The 14,413-nt window shown below is 41.5% G+C and overlaps 1 protein-coding gene across 17 annotated transcripts in view; it reads left to right on the top strand.

Annotated features, from left to right (window-relative positions):
* The window catches only part of TENM2 (teneurin transmembrane protein 2), an 883,055-nt gene that overhangs the window by 755,167 nt on the left and 113,475 nt on the right, over positions 1-14,413 (top strand). For all 17 annotated transcript variants that reach the window (XM_071443114.1, XM_071443122.1, XM_071443121.1 and 14 more), the window contains 2 exons: positions 794-907; positions 12,280-12,485. In XM_071443114.1, coding sequence (XP_071299215.1) covers positions 794-907; positions 12,280-12,485 — 320 coding nt within the window. The remainder of the gene's footprint in view (positions 1-793; positions 908-12,279; positions 12,486-14,413) is intronic.

Genomic DNA, 14,413 nt, shown 5'->3' with positions numbered 1-14,413 from the left:
AGATAGAGGCTCTATAATGGCTCCGCAGTGAGAGAGAGTAGGGGCAGGTTGGGTGTTGGGAAGAAATTCATCCCTGTGAGGGTGGTGAGGCCCTGGCACAGGTTGCCCAGGTGAACTGGGGATGCCCCAGCTCTGGAAGTGTTCAAGGGGAAGTTGGACAAGGCTTGGAGCAACCTGGGACAGTGGAAGGTGTCCCTGCCCAAGGCAGGGAATTGGAGCTGGATGATCTTGCAGGTTCCTTTCAGCCCAAACCATTCTGTGATTCTATTATCCTAATGTATTGATTTAAATAAGTTGTACTAAACACAGAATAATTGCATTACCAAGTCACTACTTTACAGAGGGCTAAAGCCAATTTTATAATCAACATATAAATTACCACCTATAATTTAAACTCGGAGCTGGTACTTGCAGCAAGTGCTTTGTTTCCCGAGATGTGTCCCGCACACTGTGGGAGTGGGGAACGCGGCCGGCTCTGCCCAGAGCTGTGAGCATTTTGCTTTTGTATTTCAGTGCCACACAGATGCGCGTGAATCACCAGGGATCGCTTTTGTTTATTTACTGTGGGGGAAGGGGGTGGTTTTTTTGCCGCTCTTGCCGGTTCTTTTAGCACATCCCCATCTCTGCGAGCCGAGTCGCACGGGGTGGTGTTCCCGCGGGGCGCTCGGGTGTCCGCGGCCGCGCTGACCGGTGTCTGTGTCCCTGTGTCCGCTGTCTGTGTCCCTGTGTCCGCGCTGACCGCTGTGTGTGTCCCTGTGTCCGCGCTGACCGCTGTCTGTCCCTGTGTCCGCAGCCATGCACCTGCTGGGCCTCAACTGGCAGCTGCAGCCGGCCGAGCCGCCGACCTTCAGCAACGGCCTGCGCCCGCCCGGCGACGACGGCCCGCCCGCGCCCCCTGCCGGCAGAGGTGGGTCCGCGCCGCGCCCCCACACGAACCGGCCCGGCCCGGTCGGACGCCACAAACTGCCCCAAACCTCAGCTGAGCTGCCATAAAAACTGCCCCAAACCTCAGCTGAGCTGCCATAAACTGCCCCAAAACGCCACAGAACTGCCGTAAACTGCCCCAAACCTCAGCTGAGCTACCATAAACTGCCCCAAAACGCCACCGAACTGCCGTAAACTGCCCCAGCTGAACCGCCACAAACAGCCCCAAACCCCAACTGAACTGCCCCAAAACCCCAGCTGAACTGCCACAAACTGCTCCAAAACCCCAGCTGAACTGCCCCAAACCCCAGTTGAATTGCCACAAACCACCCCAAATCCCACCCAAACAGCCACGAACCACCCCAAACACCAGCTGAACTGCCCCAAACCCCAGGCTGAACTGCCCCAAACCTCAGCTGAACGGCCATAAACTGCCCCAAAACCCCAACTAAACTGCCTCAATCCACCCAAAACGCCACCCGAACTGCCCCAAAACCTGAACCACCACAGTGCCCCAAACCCCCAGCTGAACTTCCACGAAGTGCCCCAAAATGCCACCAAACCACCCCAAAATGCTGCCAGACCCCTACAATCCTCCCCAAAATGCTGGCCAACAGCCCCAAAACACCACCAAACCCCTAGAGATTACCCCAAAACGCTGCCAGACCACCCCAAAATGCCACCCATTGTCTTCCTCCCGTGGCTCTCAGCACGCCCCATGCTCACACTAAATCCTGCAGGTTCTGGTCTATCACCAGTGAAGTTGTGCTGCCGAGGGCACTGGGGGAGTGCTCTCAGAAATGTGCTGTGTTTACTGGCTACTGTGCTCTTTTCCAGGCATAGCTTAGGGGTCCCAAAGAAAGAGGAGGCTGAGGGAGCTGGGGCTGTTCAGCTTGCAGAGGTGGTGACTGAGAGGGAGCTCATTGATTGTGTAAATATCTGCAGGTAGGGCTCAGAGCATGGACCAGGCTCTCCACAGTGGTCCCAGCCAGCAGAACAGGAGGCAGCGGGCAGGAACTGATGCTCAGGAAGCTCCACCTGACCATGAGGCAGAACTCCTGTGCAGGGACCAAGCACTGGATCATACTGGCCCAATCTCCCTCACTGGGGATATTCCAGAACATTCAGGACACAATCCTGTGCCCTGTGCTCTGGGATGACCCTTCTGGAGCACGGGGGCTGGACCACGTTGACCTACTGTGATCCTTTCCAACCTGATCTGTTCTGGGATTCTGTGAAAAGCTTTAGTAGAAGCAAGCATTGTAGTGCTTGAGAGAATTCAAGAACTGGCTTGCAGCCAGGACCACATCCCCGGTTCTTCTTTCTCAGTGAATTCTAATAGCAAACACCAAGGACAGCAGAATTTGACCCATGGTAAATGGTCTGTCCTGTGATATTAATGTGAGAAATTAGACAACAAATGGTTTCTTTTTCTCTTAAAGAAAAACTGTGTTCCAGAGGAGGATGACAGAGACATGGCAGGTGAAAGAAAAAATAAGTAAAACCTAGAACCAGAAACACTTTATTAAACTGAGAAAACCTGTGCTAAAAACACAGAGAAGTTACATGTCACAAAAAGGATTTTAATAATTTAAATTGAATGTTTTGTACTGGTGAGGTTCAGAGGTTTTCTTTGCTACATCACAGTAAGGTCTTCTCTGGTTATTATAAAAATTATGGGGAGAAGGCAGAACAGAATGTTACAATCAGACAAAGCACCTCCCACGCTTTAGTGGGCTGGGATGGTGGATGGCATGACTGGAACAGGAGAAGTCTGAGCACTTGATTTTTGTCAGCTGAAGAATTCTGTTCAGAGGCTGAGCACTGCCTTGCACTCAGGACCTGTGTCTCATGTGAAACTTGGTAATTGCCAAAGCAAGTGTTAGAAGCAAATGCTGACACAGGATACTTGAATTGGGAAAACAATCAGTTAAAATAGACTTGGGAAAGGAAACTGAATTGTTCTTTTATGAGCTTGATCATTTAATGGATTTGCTTCTTTCTTTCAATAAATGCTGCTGCACCTCAGCTTCTCCATGTTTTCCACGGTGGATCTAGTTTTTACTTCCTCCTTGTCATGAAATCCTACACCCTGATAGTGCCAAAAACCTGAAAATTTTTAGACAAGTGTTCATTGGTTTGGCTTTCATCTCTGACTGGCTGTAGGTCAAAGTGCATGAGCAGCACATCCCTGAGTGCAAGGCAGAACGTTTTCATTGCTGCTGAACTGCCTCCAGGTTGGGCACAGGTGAGAGACTCTGTGGTTTTGGGCAGGAACCCGAAGAGCTCAGGTCGGCAATTATGGTCATTTAGCAGACAACTGCAGGGCTTTAACACCTTTCCCGATTCCCTCCCTGCAGCTTTTTGTTGCCATCTCTGTGCAAATATAGGGCAGCAGGACTGCAGAATTGGAATGGGCTCACCTGCCTGGGGCACTTCAGTGCAAATTCTGGCAGTTTATCCCAGCCCCACTCTAATTAGCTTTGCACATTTGAAGAGGCTGAGATGCTGTTTTGGGAGTGGTAACCTCCTGTAGAGGAGACAAGGAGACAGAACTGCTGGTTATGTCTTAAATTGCTGCAGTTAGCTTTCCTCAGAGCACGTTGGAAAAGTTTACTTGTTCTTCTGACATTTTGTAGAAGGTTGCTGAAATGCTGATAAGGTGGGGGAAGGAGGAAGAACAATATTTCAGCAAGTAATCTTCCACAGTGGAATAAAATGAATGACAGGTTTGGGTGAACACAAGGAATTTCGAGAAGACAAATTCCTAGAGCAGGGAAAGGTGAAAAGTTTTTCTACCTCACCTTTCTTTTTATGTCCAAGTTAAAATTGCTATCCCAGCAGTTTTTAGGAAAGCCTCTGACAGCTTTTAACACAACAACCATTTCAGGGCTCTGGCTGTGGAGAGTGACCTTTCTATAATTGACACAACTCAGGATGAAGCCATTCTTTTCAAAACACGGGTCTCCCAAAGAAACCTTTAACCCCTACTCTGAGAAGGGCCACTTAAACACAAGCTGTGCCTACTCAGCAAGCAAAGCATTTTAAAGTAGAGCAATTTGAAAGGAGGAAAAAAAAAAAAAAAAAAGCAGGTATTCAATTTGATCTGCCTGTTCCTTATTAAGAGACTAAATTCTAGGTAGGAAATAATAAAACTGCAATTTAAGGGGAATGTAAATTACTTTATTACTGCATTTTCCTATCTGAATGGAAACAAAATTCACTATTAAGATAACACAGTTTCAGGTTTTTTGTAATTACACACTACATCTCACTAATAGTGGGTATGTCTGAAAGGAGGAGGCAAGTGCAATGGGCAGAAAAATCCCCAGTGCTGCTTTAAAACTGCAAGTGAAGTCCACCATGCTGTGAAAGTTGTGTTCAAGTAGGGATTTAAATTAGAAGACAAAAATTCCCTTCCTAATACAGATCATAAGGCAGTAACCCTTCATAGTGCATAAAACCTCAAAAATTGATATTGCCTTGGCATTTCTATGGGGATGAGATAGATTATTATGACATTAAAAAACTTTCTGAGAGTAAAGCCCATTTAGCTCTTATGTTGCATAAGGATAACGTTAGAATTTGGGTGTAATAAATCTGAATTAAGGGGGAAAGTGGGGGAAAAGAAAAGAGGCATGTTTGGGAATAATTGCTTCTTCAAAAAGCAGTGAAATAGATGACCTTATGGGATTTATCTGTATCTAAATTCTATTCATCTATGCCAAAAGTTTTCTAGATTTAAAATTATGTGGTGGGCTAGACACACATTTCCATAAAATCTGTGACCGTGTGCTGTTTCCTTTCTATTTGACAGAATACACCTACACTAACCCCAGCTGAAACCCCATATAAAGAATGCTTTGGTGTCAACTTCTTTGTTTAGGACATACTGTCTTTGATGTGCTCACAAATTTAGCAAATTTTATAGTAATTCAAAAATGACTTAGTACTTTTTATCTTGATTGTTTGCTATAGTAATGCTCTAGAAAGCTGAAAAACACAGGAAGATATTGTGATCTCTGATTCTAGAACCTCCCATTTTAAAAGACACCAAAAGTAATTGTGGACAATTGTGGAAAGATCACTTTAGGCACAATGAATGCACTGACTAGTTGGAAAAAGTTGATATGAATTTGTGTTTTGATACTCACATAATCCAGGGTTTGCATCTCTTTGGATGAACCAACCTGATCCAAGCTCATGCTCAGTTTGAGATATTTCATGAAGTCTACCACAGTGTATGTGGATTTCAGAAAGACTTTTTTCAAAAACATTGCAGTTATTAAATATTAAAGTACTGAAGTGTCATGAAAAATACTTGTTTCCAGATATCAAATTCAGAATTGCAAATATAATGTCAATAATGAAACGAAGAAAGTTTAATTAGCTGTTAAATTTGGCACCACCTCACTTGCTTGAGCTGAGAGAGAGGAAAACCAGATTTCTACTGACGTAGCAGAAATTGTCCTTGGATGGATGTGGGAAGCTGAGCTCAGCAGTCGTTGTGGAGCTGTACAGGTTGTCTCAGCTCTCTCCAAATGATGCTGAGAGCTCTGCCAGATGCTGCAGCTGCGAGTCACATTTTGGGTTGCACACAAACTGATTTCTAAGAGTTAAGATATTTTATTATCAATGCAGCACACAGGCAATGCTAAAGGAGTGACAAAATTCTGAAATGGGAGGATCTGCCATCCTGCCAGAGGGATGAGCTGGGCTTCAGATGCCAACAGAGCAGCTCCTGACTCAGTGCCCGAGGCAGCAGTGCTACCCCCGACTGTGCTCCTGCTGAAACCCACCCAGCACACGGTGCAAGGCTCAGCAGCAGCTGCAGGGAACTCTCTGTCGCCTTGTAAAAGATAAACTCATCCCTCATTAACAATGTAAACAACATGAATCTCCCGGTTCCTGCTATTTCCTGTCAGACGCTTTGAAACAGACGATCAGAATGTAATAACAGTCAGTGTGTTTTAAATGTCACTTCTCTTACCTTCCTTCAGTTTAATCAAGACAAGCCATCATTTTCCAGGTGGATTAATCTTATTAAGTATTTATGTGGCTAATGTAATGTAGATCTTAATTAACACGTTGGCAAGCAGAACTGTTAAGATGGAGGCTATGAAGGCTAGGAGATGTGGTCTCCTAAAAATACAGCAGACTTAAGGGCTATCTCAGAAAAGCAAAGGATTTGGCTAAATTCAACAGGAGTTTTAGATTTGTGGGTGTGTTAATGGTGATAGCATGAGTTGCTCTGTTCAAAGTTAGGTGATGAAGTTTGGTAAATGTAGCAGGATGGAATATAAGAAAATAAAGATGGTGTAGAAAGTAACCTCACCCCTAAGGAGTTGCAGCTGGGCCAATTATCAAAGATTAGGAACAGGCCTGAGTTTAACAGGCCACAGCTGTAAGCAATGAGCAGAAGATGCTATAAAAGAGTGGGGGTGGCTGGGTGAGAGGGGAACTGGAGTCAGTGGCTGCTTTGTGAAGAGGAAAGAGTCAGTGCTCTGAGGAGATGCCCATGAGAAACACCAAGGAGGTATGGAACTTTTGTGATAAAGAGACAGCAGTATGGAACCCCTGCAATAAGATCACAGCAACTTAATGCTGTGTCCAAGGTTCCAGTTTCCAGAAGTCCTCAGTTCTCACTCAGGCACCAAAGAGATGAACAATCAGAGGTGACTGTTGTCCTGATTTAGAAATCCATATTAGTATGTATTTGCTCTTTGAGAAATGCAGTGTACCAACAGATCTTAATTTTATTTTGGTTATAATTTGCTTTTGATTCTGAAAGCAATGTCTCTTCTGAAGCCATGCTCACATGAATGTCAAGATGTGCCTAAATTTTTAGATGTATCAGGTGTGTTGTATTTTGGTAAAAGCAAACTGCTTCATTTCCCTGCCCATTGATTGGCTGCAGCTGAGCCAGAGGTTTTGTGCAGACTCTGCCTTTGAAGATTTTCTTTCCTCTTGTCACAATAGAATTTAGGATGCTGACTAGACAACCTGAGGTTTTGGTTTTGTACCAGAAGCTGTTTTTCTGGACTTCTGAAAGCTCATTCACTCAGAAGCTTCCTTCCTCCTCCTTCCCAAAACAGAGTCCATTGGTGCCTCAGCATCTTCAGTGTACCTGAAGTTGAAATGTGCCACAGCAGCTCCTGCAGACAAACTCTCATTGCCTGGCTTTTTAGCTCATTGCAGCTGAGGGAATTTGTTTTGCAGTAGCAGTCAATCTATTGTACACATTCCAGAGATAATCTGTTCTCACCTGAGTCCTAGGGCACTTAGGTGATAGTAGATAATTTGAAGTGTAAGTTCATACAGGGAGTTGTCAGTATGGTAACAGTGCATAGCACTGTTTTTTCCACTGAAGGTATTTGTATGGAAAAGGCATTTTCTACTTTATTTTATTTGCCTTACTGGAACAATAAGACATGTCTGGCCATATAAGTAGCAAATTTACTTAAGGAAAAAAGTTAAACTATCGTGCAGAACCATAGTAATTCTCACACGGTCTCTTTTGGCAAAAAGTCAGTGGAGTCTATTTTTATATTGAATGGTTTCCTTTACACAGCTGTACCATAAATTTCTTCAGAATTCCAAGTCATCTGTGAAAATCCCTGGCTATATAAAAAGAACAGCAGAACAATAAGCTAGATAAAAAGATAAGATAAGCTATGTCTGCAGCAGCGATTTATAAAAAATATAGAATTACAGGAAAAGAAGGTAAAGAGAATTTAACCAACCCTGTATTTAATTTGAGGTTGTCCACATTATCTTGGTAGTTCATTTCAGATCCTCTGGAATGGTTGTTCTGCCAGATATTTTTCAAGAGTGCCATCAAGATGCAATTTGCAGTCATCCCCATGATAGAGGCACACGGCCACAGCACTGGAGTTAATTGCTGTTTAAATGTGATGTCTGTAGTGTGACACTGCTGGTAGCCAGATTTCATTTTTATTTTTAATTTTAGCTACAGTGTAGGATACTGTAGTTATAAATAATCAGGTATATCTGGTTGCAGTGTAAATACAGCTCTGCCTGCGTGGCTGACACTGCTTGACATCAGTTAAATTAAAGGCTGACTGGGCATGTCCCATCCACTGCCACCTTGAATCTGACCTCCAGCTCACAGATGAGACCTGCTGACAGCTTAGCAGGGGGAGTTTGCATTGCTCTTGTCATGGATTGCCTGTCTGATAGCTTCAAAGGCAAATACACTTGAATGCTAAAAACAGTCTTTTCAAATGTATATGCCAAAATAGTAATTCAGCTGGGTAAATAAAACAGCAGTTTAAATGAATAAGTGTTATTTAGTTGATGAATATATGTTTGACTGAGTGATTGAAATGGCTCCCCTGGGTAAGATGAAGAAGTATGCTTTTAAAACTCTTTTGTAGATGTTTATAGAGAGAAAATGACAGGGGAAAAAAAAATCAAGTATCTATGGGGTTATGAGATAAACATAGAACTTCACAACAGTCGCCCACAACAGAGAGAATGATCTTGGGATTCATTTGTTCACAGCAGTATGAGTAGTTTGGGTTGGTCTTTCTTCACAGATTTGTCAGTTTGTCACATCTGTACCTTCACTTAAATGCAGTTGATGCTCTTTGAATGTGATCTGCAATGGTCCATCAAATGGAAAAGCTTCTAAAAATAGCTGGAGGGGAGTGAGTCAGGTGGCAAGATACATTCTCTGCATTAGGAGGTGAGGACTGAAGGGAGCTATAAAAAAGCTGGAGTCTCTAGTGACAGGCTTTGCCAGGGAAGCTGTTAGTGCAGAAAAAGGCATTGCAAGTACCAAAGTTAGGATGATGGTCTGCTTTTCAGATTTAAAAAAAAATTCAACCTTAGCCTATTAAGTGAGGTAGATTCAGTGGTCATATCTACGTTGCATTCCTCTCTGTATTTATATCCTGGGAGGAAGGAATATGAAGAGGCCAGTACTGAGACACCTCCTGTAATATTTATATTTACTCTGCCTTACATTATTGCTCTGCCTTCCTCATCCTCAAGGTGAGAACTGTTAATAATTCTGTCATTGTTAACAATTCTGTTTTACAAGTAGGCATCTGAGAGCAGCAAGATCATGACCAACCCAGGTGCATTGACAGTATCAGAGCAAGGAGCAGAACCAAGTTGCTGTCACTGGTTTTGTGTCTCATACCAACAAGGATAATTCAGCAGGAATTTATGAGAGCATGATTCAATAATGCATAATCTTTAGAGTTTATTGATATCTTGTGGGACTTAAAACTTTATAAGTTGTTAGCTAAGCTTGCAAATATGAAACCTAGATTTTAGTATAACTTCAAGCATTTCTAAATTTTGTTATTACAGCATTGTGATGTAGCTCCATAAAAACAGGAAGCCATGATTTAAATTCTTAAAAGCAAAAGGAAAGGATCCTTTCAGCATGCCAGAGGTGAGGCAGCAGCTGTTCCTTGCAGATGTGGCACAGGCTGGGTATAGAGCATTCTGAAATACTCTGAAGCACTACAGAAATACAGACTGAAAAGAGTCACCCATCTGCCCCATTCTCTGCTGCAGGTTAAATATACCTTGATCACTTCTGAGAGCTGATCATCTAACGTGCTCTTAAAGTCCTCTGCTGGGGTGAACCCCTGTCACAATTCCCTTCCCAGGGAAATTTTCCTAAGATGTTCCAGGAGGAGTGGTTTGGAGAGCTAGAAACCAGGTCATTTGTGTTGTAGACCAAAATAAAAGTGTATCTGTGGGGAGATGCTTCCAAGGACAATATCAAACTGAACAGAATCATTTCAGTGTTAGGTAAACCTGAATCAAGTCTCTGGGCTCAGTAATAACTACAAATTCAATTGTCTTATCTGCAGTTTTTACCAATTTTTATTTCACCATGATAACTTCAACATTCTGATGAGAAATTCAGAGGAATTGTCTTCTAGTAATTTTTTGGAGGAAAATCTGACATCCAATATATTTTTTTACCTTTGCATGCTGAAGTAGTATGAGTGTAACTCTGGTTTTCCCCATGGCTGAAATTTTATTATTTTAGCTTAATTGATATATTTGAGGATCCTTGAGTCCTGAAAAATGCTCTTTTCCACAGAGAAATGCAAAGCAGAATTTTGGATATCCAAAGGAAACTGAGGCTAAATTTATCCAGAAATACCAGAACTTTATCCTCCATTGGAATTAAATTTATTTACAAAGTTACAATTCTAGAGAATATATACATAATTAGCAAAAGCCATTGACAGTTTTGGAGTTTCTTTAATAGCCAGTGAAACTATAACTGCCAACAGAGACTATTTTGGCCTCTGTACATTTGCTGCACTGGATAATAATAATAATAATTCCTGGAAATAGCTTTTTCTTTGACTGGTTGGCCATGGATATCTTGCTCCTGAAGAAGAATGTTCTTTAGAGTGTGTCAAGGAGCCTTTTTCAGATTAGATACAGTTGATGTTCATTAAAGAATGCTTCCAAAGAAATTATTTACAGCCTGCTTTTTAATATTGAAAAAATATTCATCATTTATTACCATATGTTGGAATTGTGAAATAAATGTAATATCCTCAAAGGAGGTGAAGGTGCCTGCAGTCTTTTGCTGACTTGGCAGCTCTGCCAGTGATAGTATAACATGCCACAGGTGATTTTTGGTGTGTTCTCTGCCCCTGGTTTTCCTCTCCATGTAGGTGGGTAAGAACTAATTTAAATTCTAGTGAGGTGGTGCCTGCCTTCATTGAGATAGGGACCTTGAGATATCCTCTGTGGCAGTAATCCATTAGAAATGAAATCCTGTAGTTTCCATGAAGCAGGATGTGTTTGGATCTGGTTGTTCTCTGTGGCTCTAAGGGCACATTGCTGGACACTCTCAGCCATTTTTCCTTCCTTTTCAGCCTCTTGTTGCAGCTTCTCCTGCTTTCTCTTTCTCTTTCAGTCATGTTACTGTAGACCCATTAACATAGAAAATGAAAAAACAAACAAGTTTTGAAAAACTGTAGAGCAGTTGGTATTCAGAGCATTCTTTTACCATTTCAAAACACTGCCAACATAGTATCTGTTTCATTATGTACAAGTGTAAGAGCTGCTAACATAGATAATTTAGAATCTATAATTGAAACCGTGCTTTTGCTGCTCTCTCAATTAAAGATAGTCAAGACAGAAAAGCTGTTAGGTACTTACCTGCTGGAATTATATGTTGTTGTTCTGTGCCATCCCATTACATTCATACAGTGCTGGAATGTATTTCAAGAGTAACTTGCCCTTTACTGAAAATAGCAAGAAAAATCCTCATGAAGTAAACAGAAAAACCCCAATGAAGTAAACACTTTTTACAAATGCTGTCAGGTTTTATCAGATAAAATTTCTTTTAATTTCTGTGATTGTCAACAGATATTTTCTGTGGTTGTCTGATTTATTATAGTGTCTTTGTAAGAATTTTTAAATGGATTTCTCACCATGTTGTTTGGGAATACAGAACACAAAACCAAGCATTGCTGCGAATTGTAGCTTAAAAACACTGCTAACTCCATGTTCTGCACTCCATGTTTAAAATATGTGTAGCCTCAGAACCTGTTCAGTTGAGAACAGAAGGGATTTGCACCACATTTTAAGAGTTGACTATTTCATGGGCTGGAAGCCAGAGCACTCAACCAGAAAGGCCTTGTATCTTGTCTTCAATAATGCATGCTGGAAAACCAACAAATGATGGATTTTAACTAACCGGAGCACAAGGGAAGAAGACTTGTAGATAGACCCTGCTTCAGGCAGAGAGAGCTTCAAAGGCACTGCACTGAGCTGTGCTAACTCTGTTTCAAGGAGAAGATGCATGTTAGAGTACAGACATTGTCCTCTAAACCCTTTTGTGTGCATTTCATTTCTTCTGTCAACTCTCTATTCTGTGACCTAAAGTCTATTGGACTACTTCAGTGAAGAAAACAGTAGTAATAAAAATTTGCAATCAGCTCATTTAGATTGAAGTTACCCTTCAGTTCACCTTTCTGGCAATTTTTTATACCCCAGTTGTGTACAAGATGCAACTGAAAAGAGCACAGAGAGATTCACATGTGTTTAATTGACTCTGCTGTTGCTGTTTGATCAGTGAGGAGCAATCACAGAATTAAAGGGTTTGAGGTATGAGAAGATTGCTGATGCTCTATGGGAAAAAAAAAGGTTTGCTGTGTTTTTGCTTTAAATAGAAGGGCCAAATTCTTACTTACTGATTGAAACAGCAGGCAGATTGCATCAGAATAAGAAAGTTACCATTTGATTTAAGAGGTGTCACTGTCACAGATGTTAATCTTGAATGAATAAAACTGCGTGTATTTAAACCAGTTCTCTCATTTGATTTATGTTTGCTTTGTTTTATAGGACCATGGGTCACTAGGAATAGCAGCATAGATAGTGGAGAAACAGAAGTTGGCCACAGGGTCACCCAGGAGGTGCCCCCCGGAGTTTTTTGGAGGTCTCAGATCCATATCAGCCAGCCACAGTTCCTGAAGTTCAACATATCCTTAGGGAAGGATGCTCTTTTTGGTGTTTATATAAGAAGAGGACTCCCACCATCACATGCCCAGGTACTTTATCAATGTTTTTGTTGGCTTTGAATGTCAGAATGCAAAACTTTGGTCATCTTTGTTAGGTTTATGTTGGAGTTTACAGAATTCAAGTTTAGGGATTTCCTGAATTCCTTCATTTGTCATATTTGACTGAACCACCCTCATCTTAACATTTTTAGATTGTTCAGCAATACATTTATAAAATAAATTATGCTTCAGCAATACATTTATATATTATTATAAAAGAATAATGCTTCAGCAATACATTTATAAAATAAATTATGTCTTTGCCATTCAGATGAGGTTTTAATTCTCTGGTATAATCTTGGCACAAACTGGGATAAAACTATCCAGTTATCTATGAGACAAAACTGATGATTTGAGGACCAAAATCTTTGATTAAACTTGGGAGTAAAGGAGTGAGGAGCTTGATTTGGGTTTATTACCTCTGCTTCTAAGAATTTGTGCAGAAGGAGCTTTGGCTGTGCAAAATTCATCAGCTTTCTGTAGTAAGCTGTTTTCCAGTGTTCTGTGAGTTACTGAATGGGTGTGTTTGAGTGGTAAGAAATCAGGATCAGCAGTGCACAGCCCAAGGAGGGGAGGACGTGGTCAGTTTTCCATATTAGCATACAGTGTCCTGAAATTTGATACAAAGACTGAAAAAATTGGGAAATTGCAGAGGGCTACTGACTGATTTTCTGTCATTTCCAGCCATCCAGACAACACAAAAAATACATCTTCAGAGAATGTGTTCCAGGGCGGGAGCCTTTCTTAAGAATGTTTTGATTTTGGCTGTAAGGCTTCATTCAATATGCTGTCTTGAGGGTGAAATTCTGTCTGTGGATCTTCATCTGTTCCAGCGAGGTCATGGCATAATTCATCCCTCATGTCTCGTTTAATTCAGAATTTTAGAGCTCACTTCCCCTATTCCATCATGAATAAAATGGGAGTTTATTTGAGGAAAACAAACAAAAGTGTAAATCATTAAATGAAGATTACTTAGGGCAACCAAAGCTCTGAAGCAATCATCGAAGTTTGCTATAAATACAGGTTAATTTTAATTTTTTGACTAAGACGTGAGGGAGGTATGCCTGTATCTTTTACAAGAATTCCAATTGGAAGTAGTTGGTAGTACAAAATATTTTCTTTTAATTCAGGATGAACTTTATTTTGCTGTATGATCAGATGTATTTGTTCTAGGTTTCATTAGATGTTCTCATCTGAGAAGGCTGTGATCGGGCAGTTTTCTCCTTTCACTCCACCTCACATGAATAGAATAGAAATTTTGTGACCTTTCTGTTAAATTAAATAATGAGAAATATCATCTGTGTTTTCCTGTTGAGCTGAATTCCTCCTCAGGGTACCAGCTTTCCTGTCTTCAGAGGAAGATCTGAACCTCTTCATAAGTGGGGTTAATGAAACACACTGTGTATAAACTAATATAGATCTGGTCTGAATCTGCAATATGAGCCAGCGTAAACTTCCCACATTCAGGCAGGGTCTGGGTGCTACAGCAGGAGGTTACACGGCAGTTTTGCCCGGCAATCAAAATTCAGTCAAGCTGCTACCAAAAGAAATTATTTTAGAATAAGAAATGCAAGCTGTTACAGACCTGAGTTAGTGAAAGGAAGCCTTGTTCTGACAGAAAGGAGCACAATACTTTTGTATGAATGAAAACAGTCTGAAGTTGACACCAGACGATATTTTAAAATTGAAATTTAAAATCCTTGTTTCTGTAGGTTAGGGACATGAGCTCTAAAGCAGTGAACAGCTTGACAGTTCATCACTGATCAGTGCTCGTATGTCAAGCCGAGTAAAATCCTTTGTGGGAACAAGTCAATAATCAGCAAATTAGGTACATGATTAACCTGAGACAACAAGATGCAGTTCCTGTCTGAGAGCCCTGCTGAGATTTAACCTTCTCAGTATTACTGTTTAGCAAATAT

Source organism: Agelaius tricolor, unplaced genomic scaffold (genome assembly GCF_023055355.1).
Source record: "Agelaius tricolor isolate 1412-34295 unplaced genomic scaffold, bAgeTri1.0.p SCAF_18, whole genome shotgun sequence".
Lineage (NCBI taxonomy): Eukaryota > Metazoa > Chordata > Aves > Passeriformes > Icteridae > Agelaius > Agelaius tricolor.
Note: the sequence above shows the minus strand (reverse complement) of the source record. Positions and strands in the feature narration are given on the sequence as shown.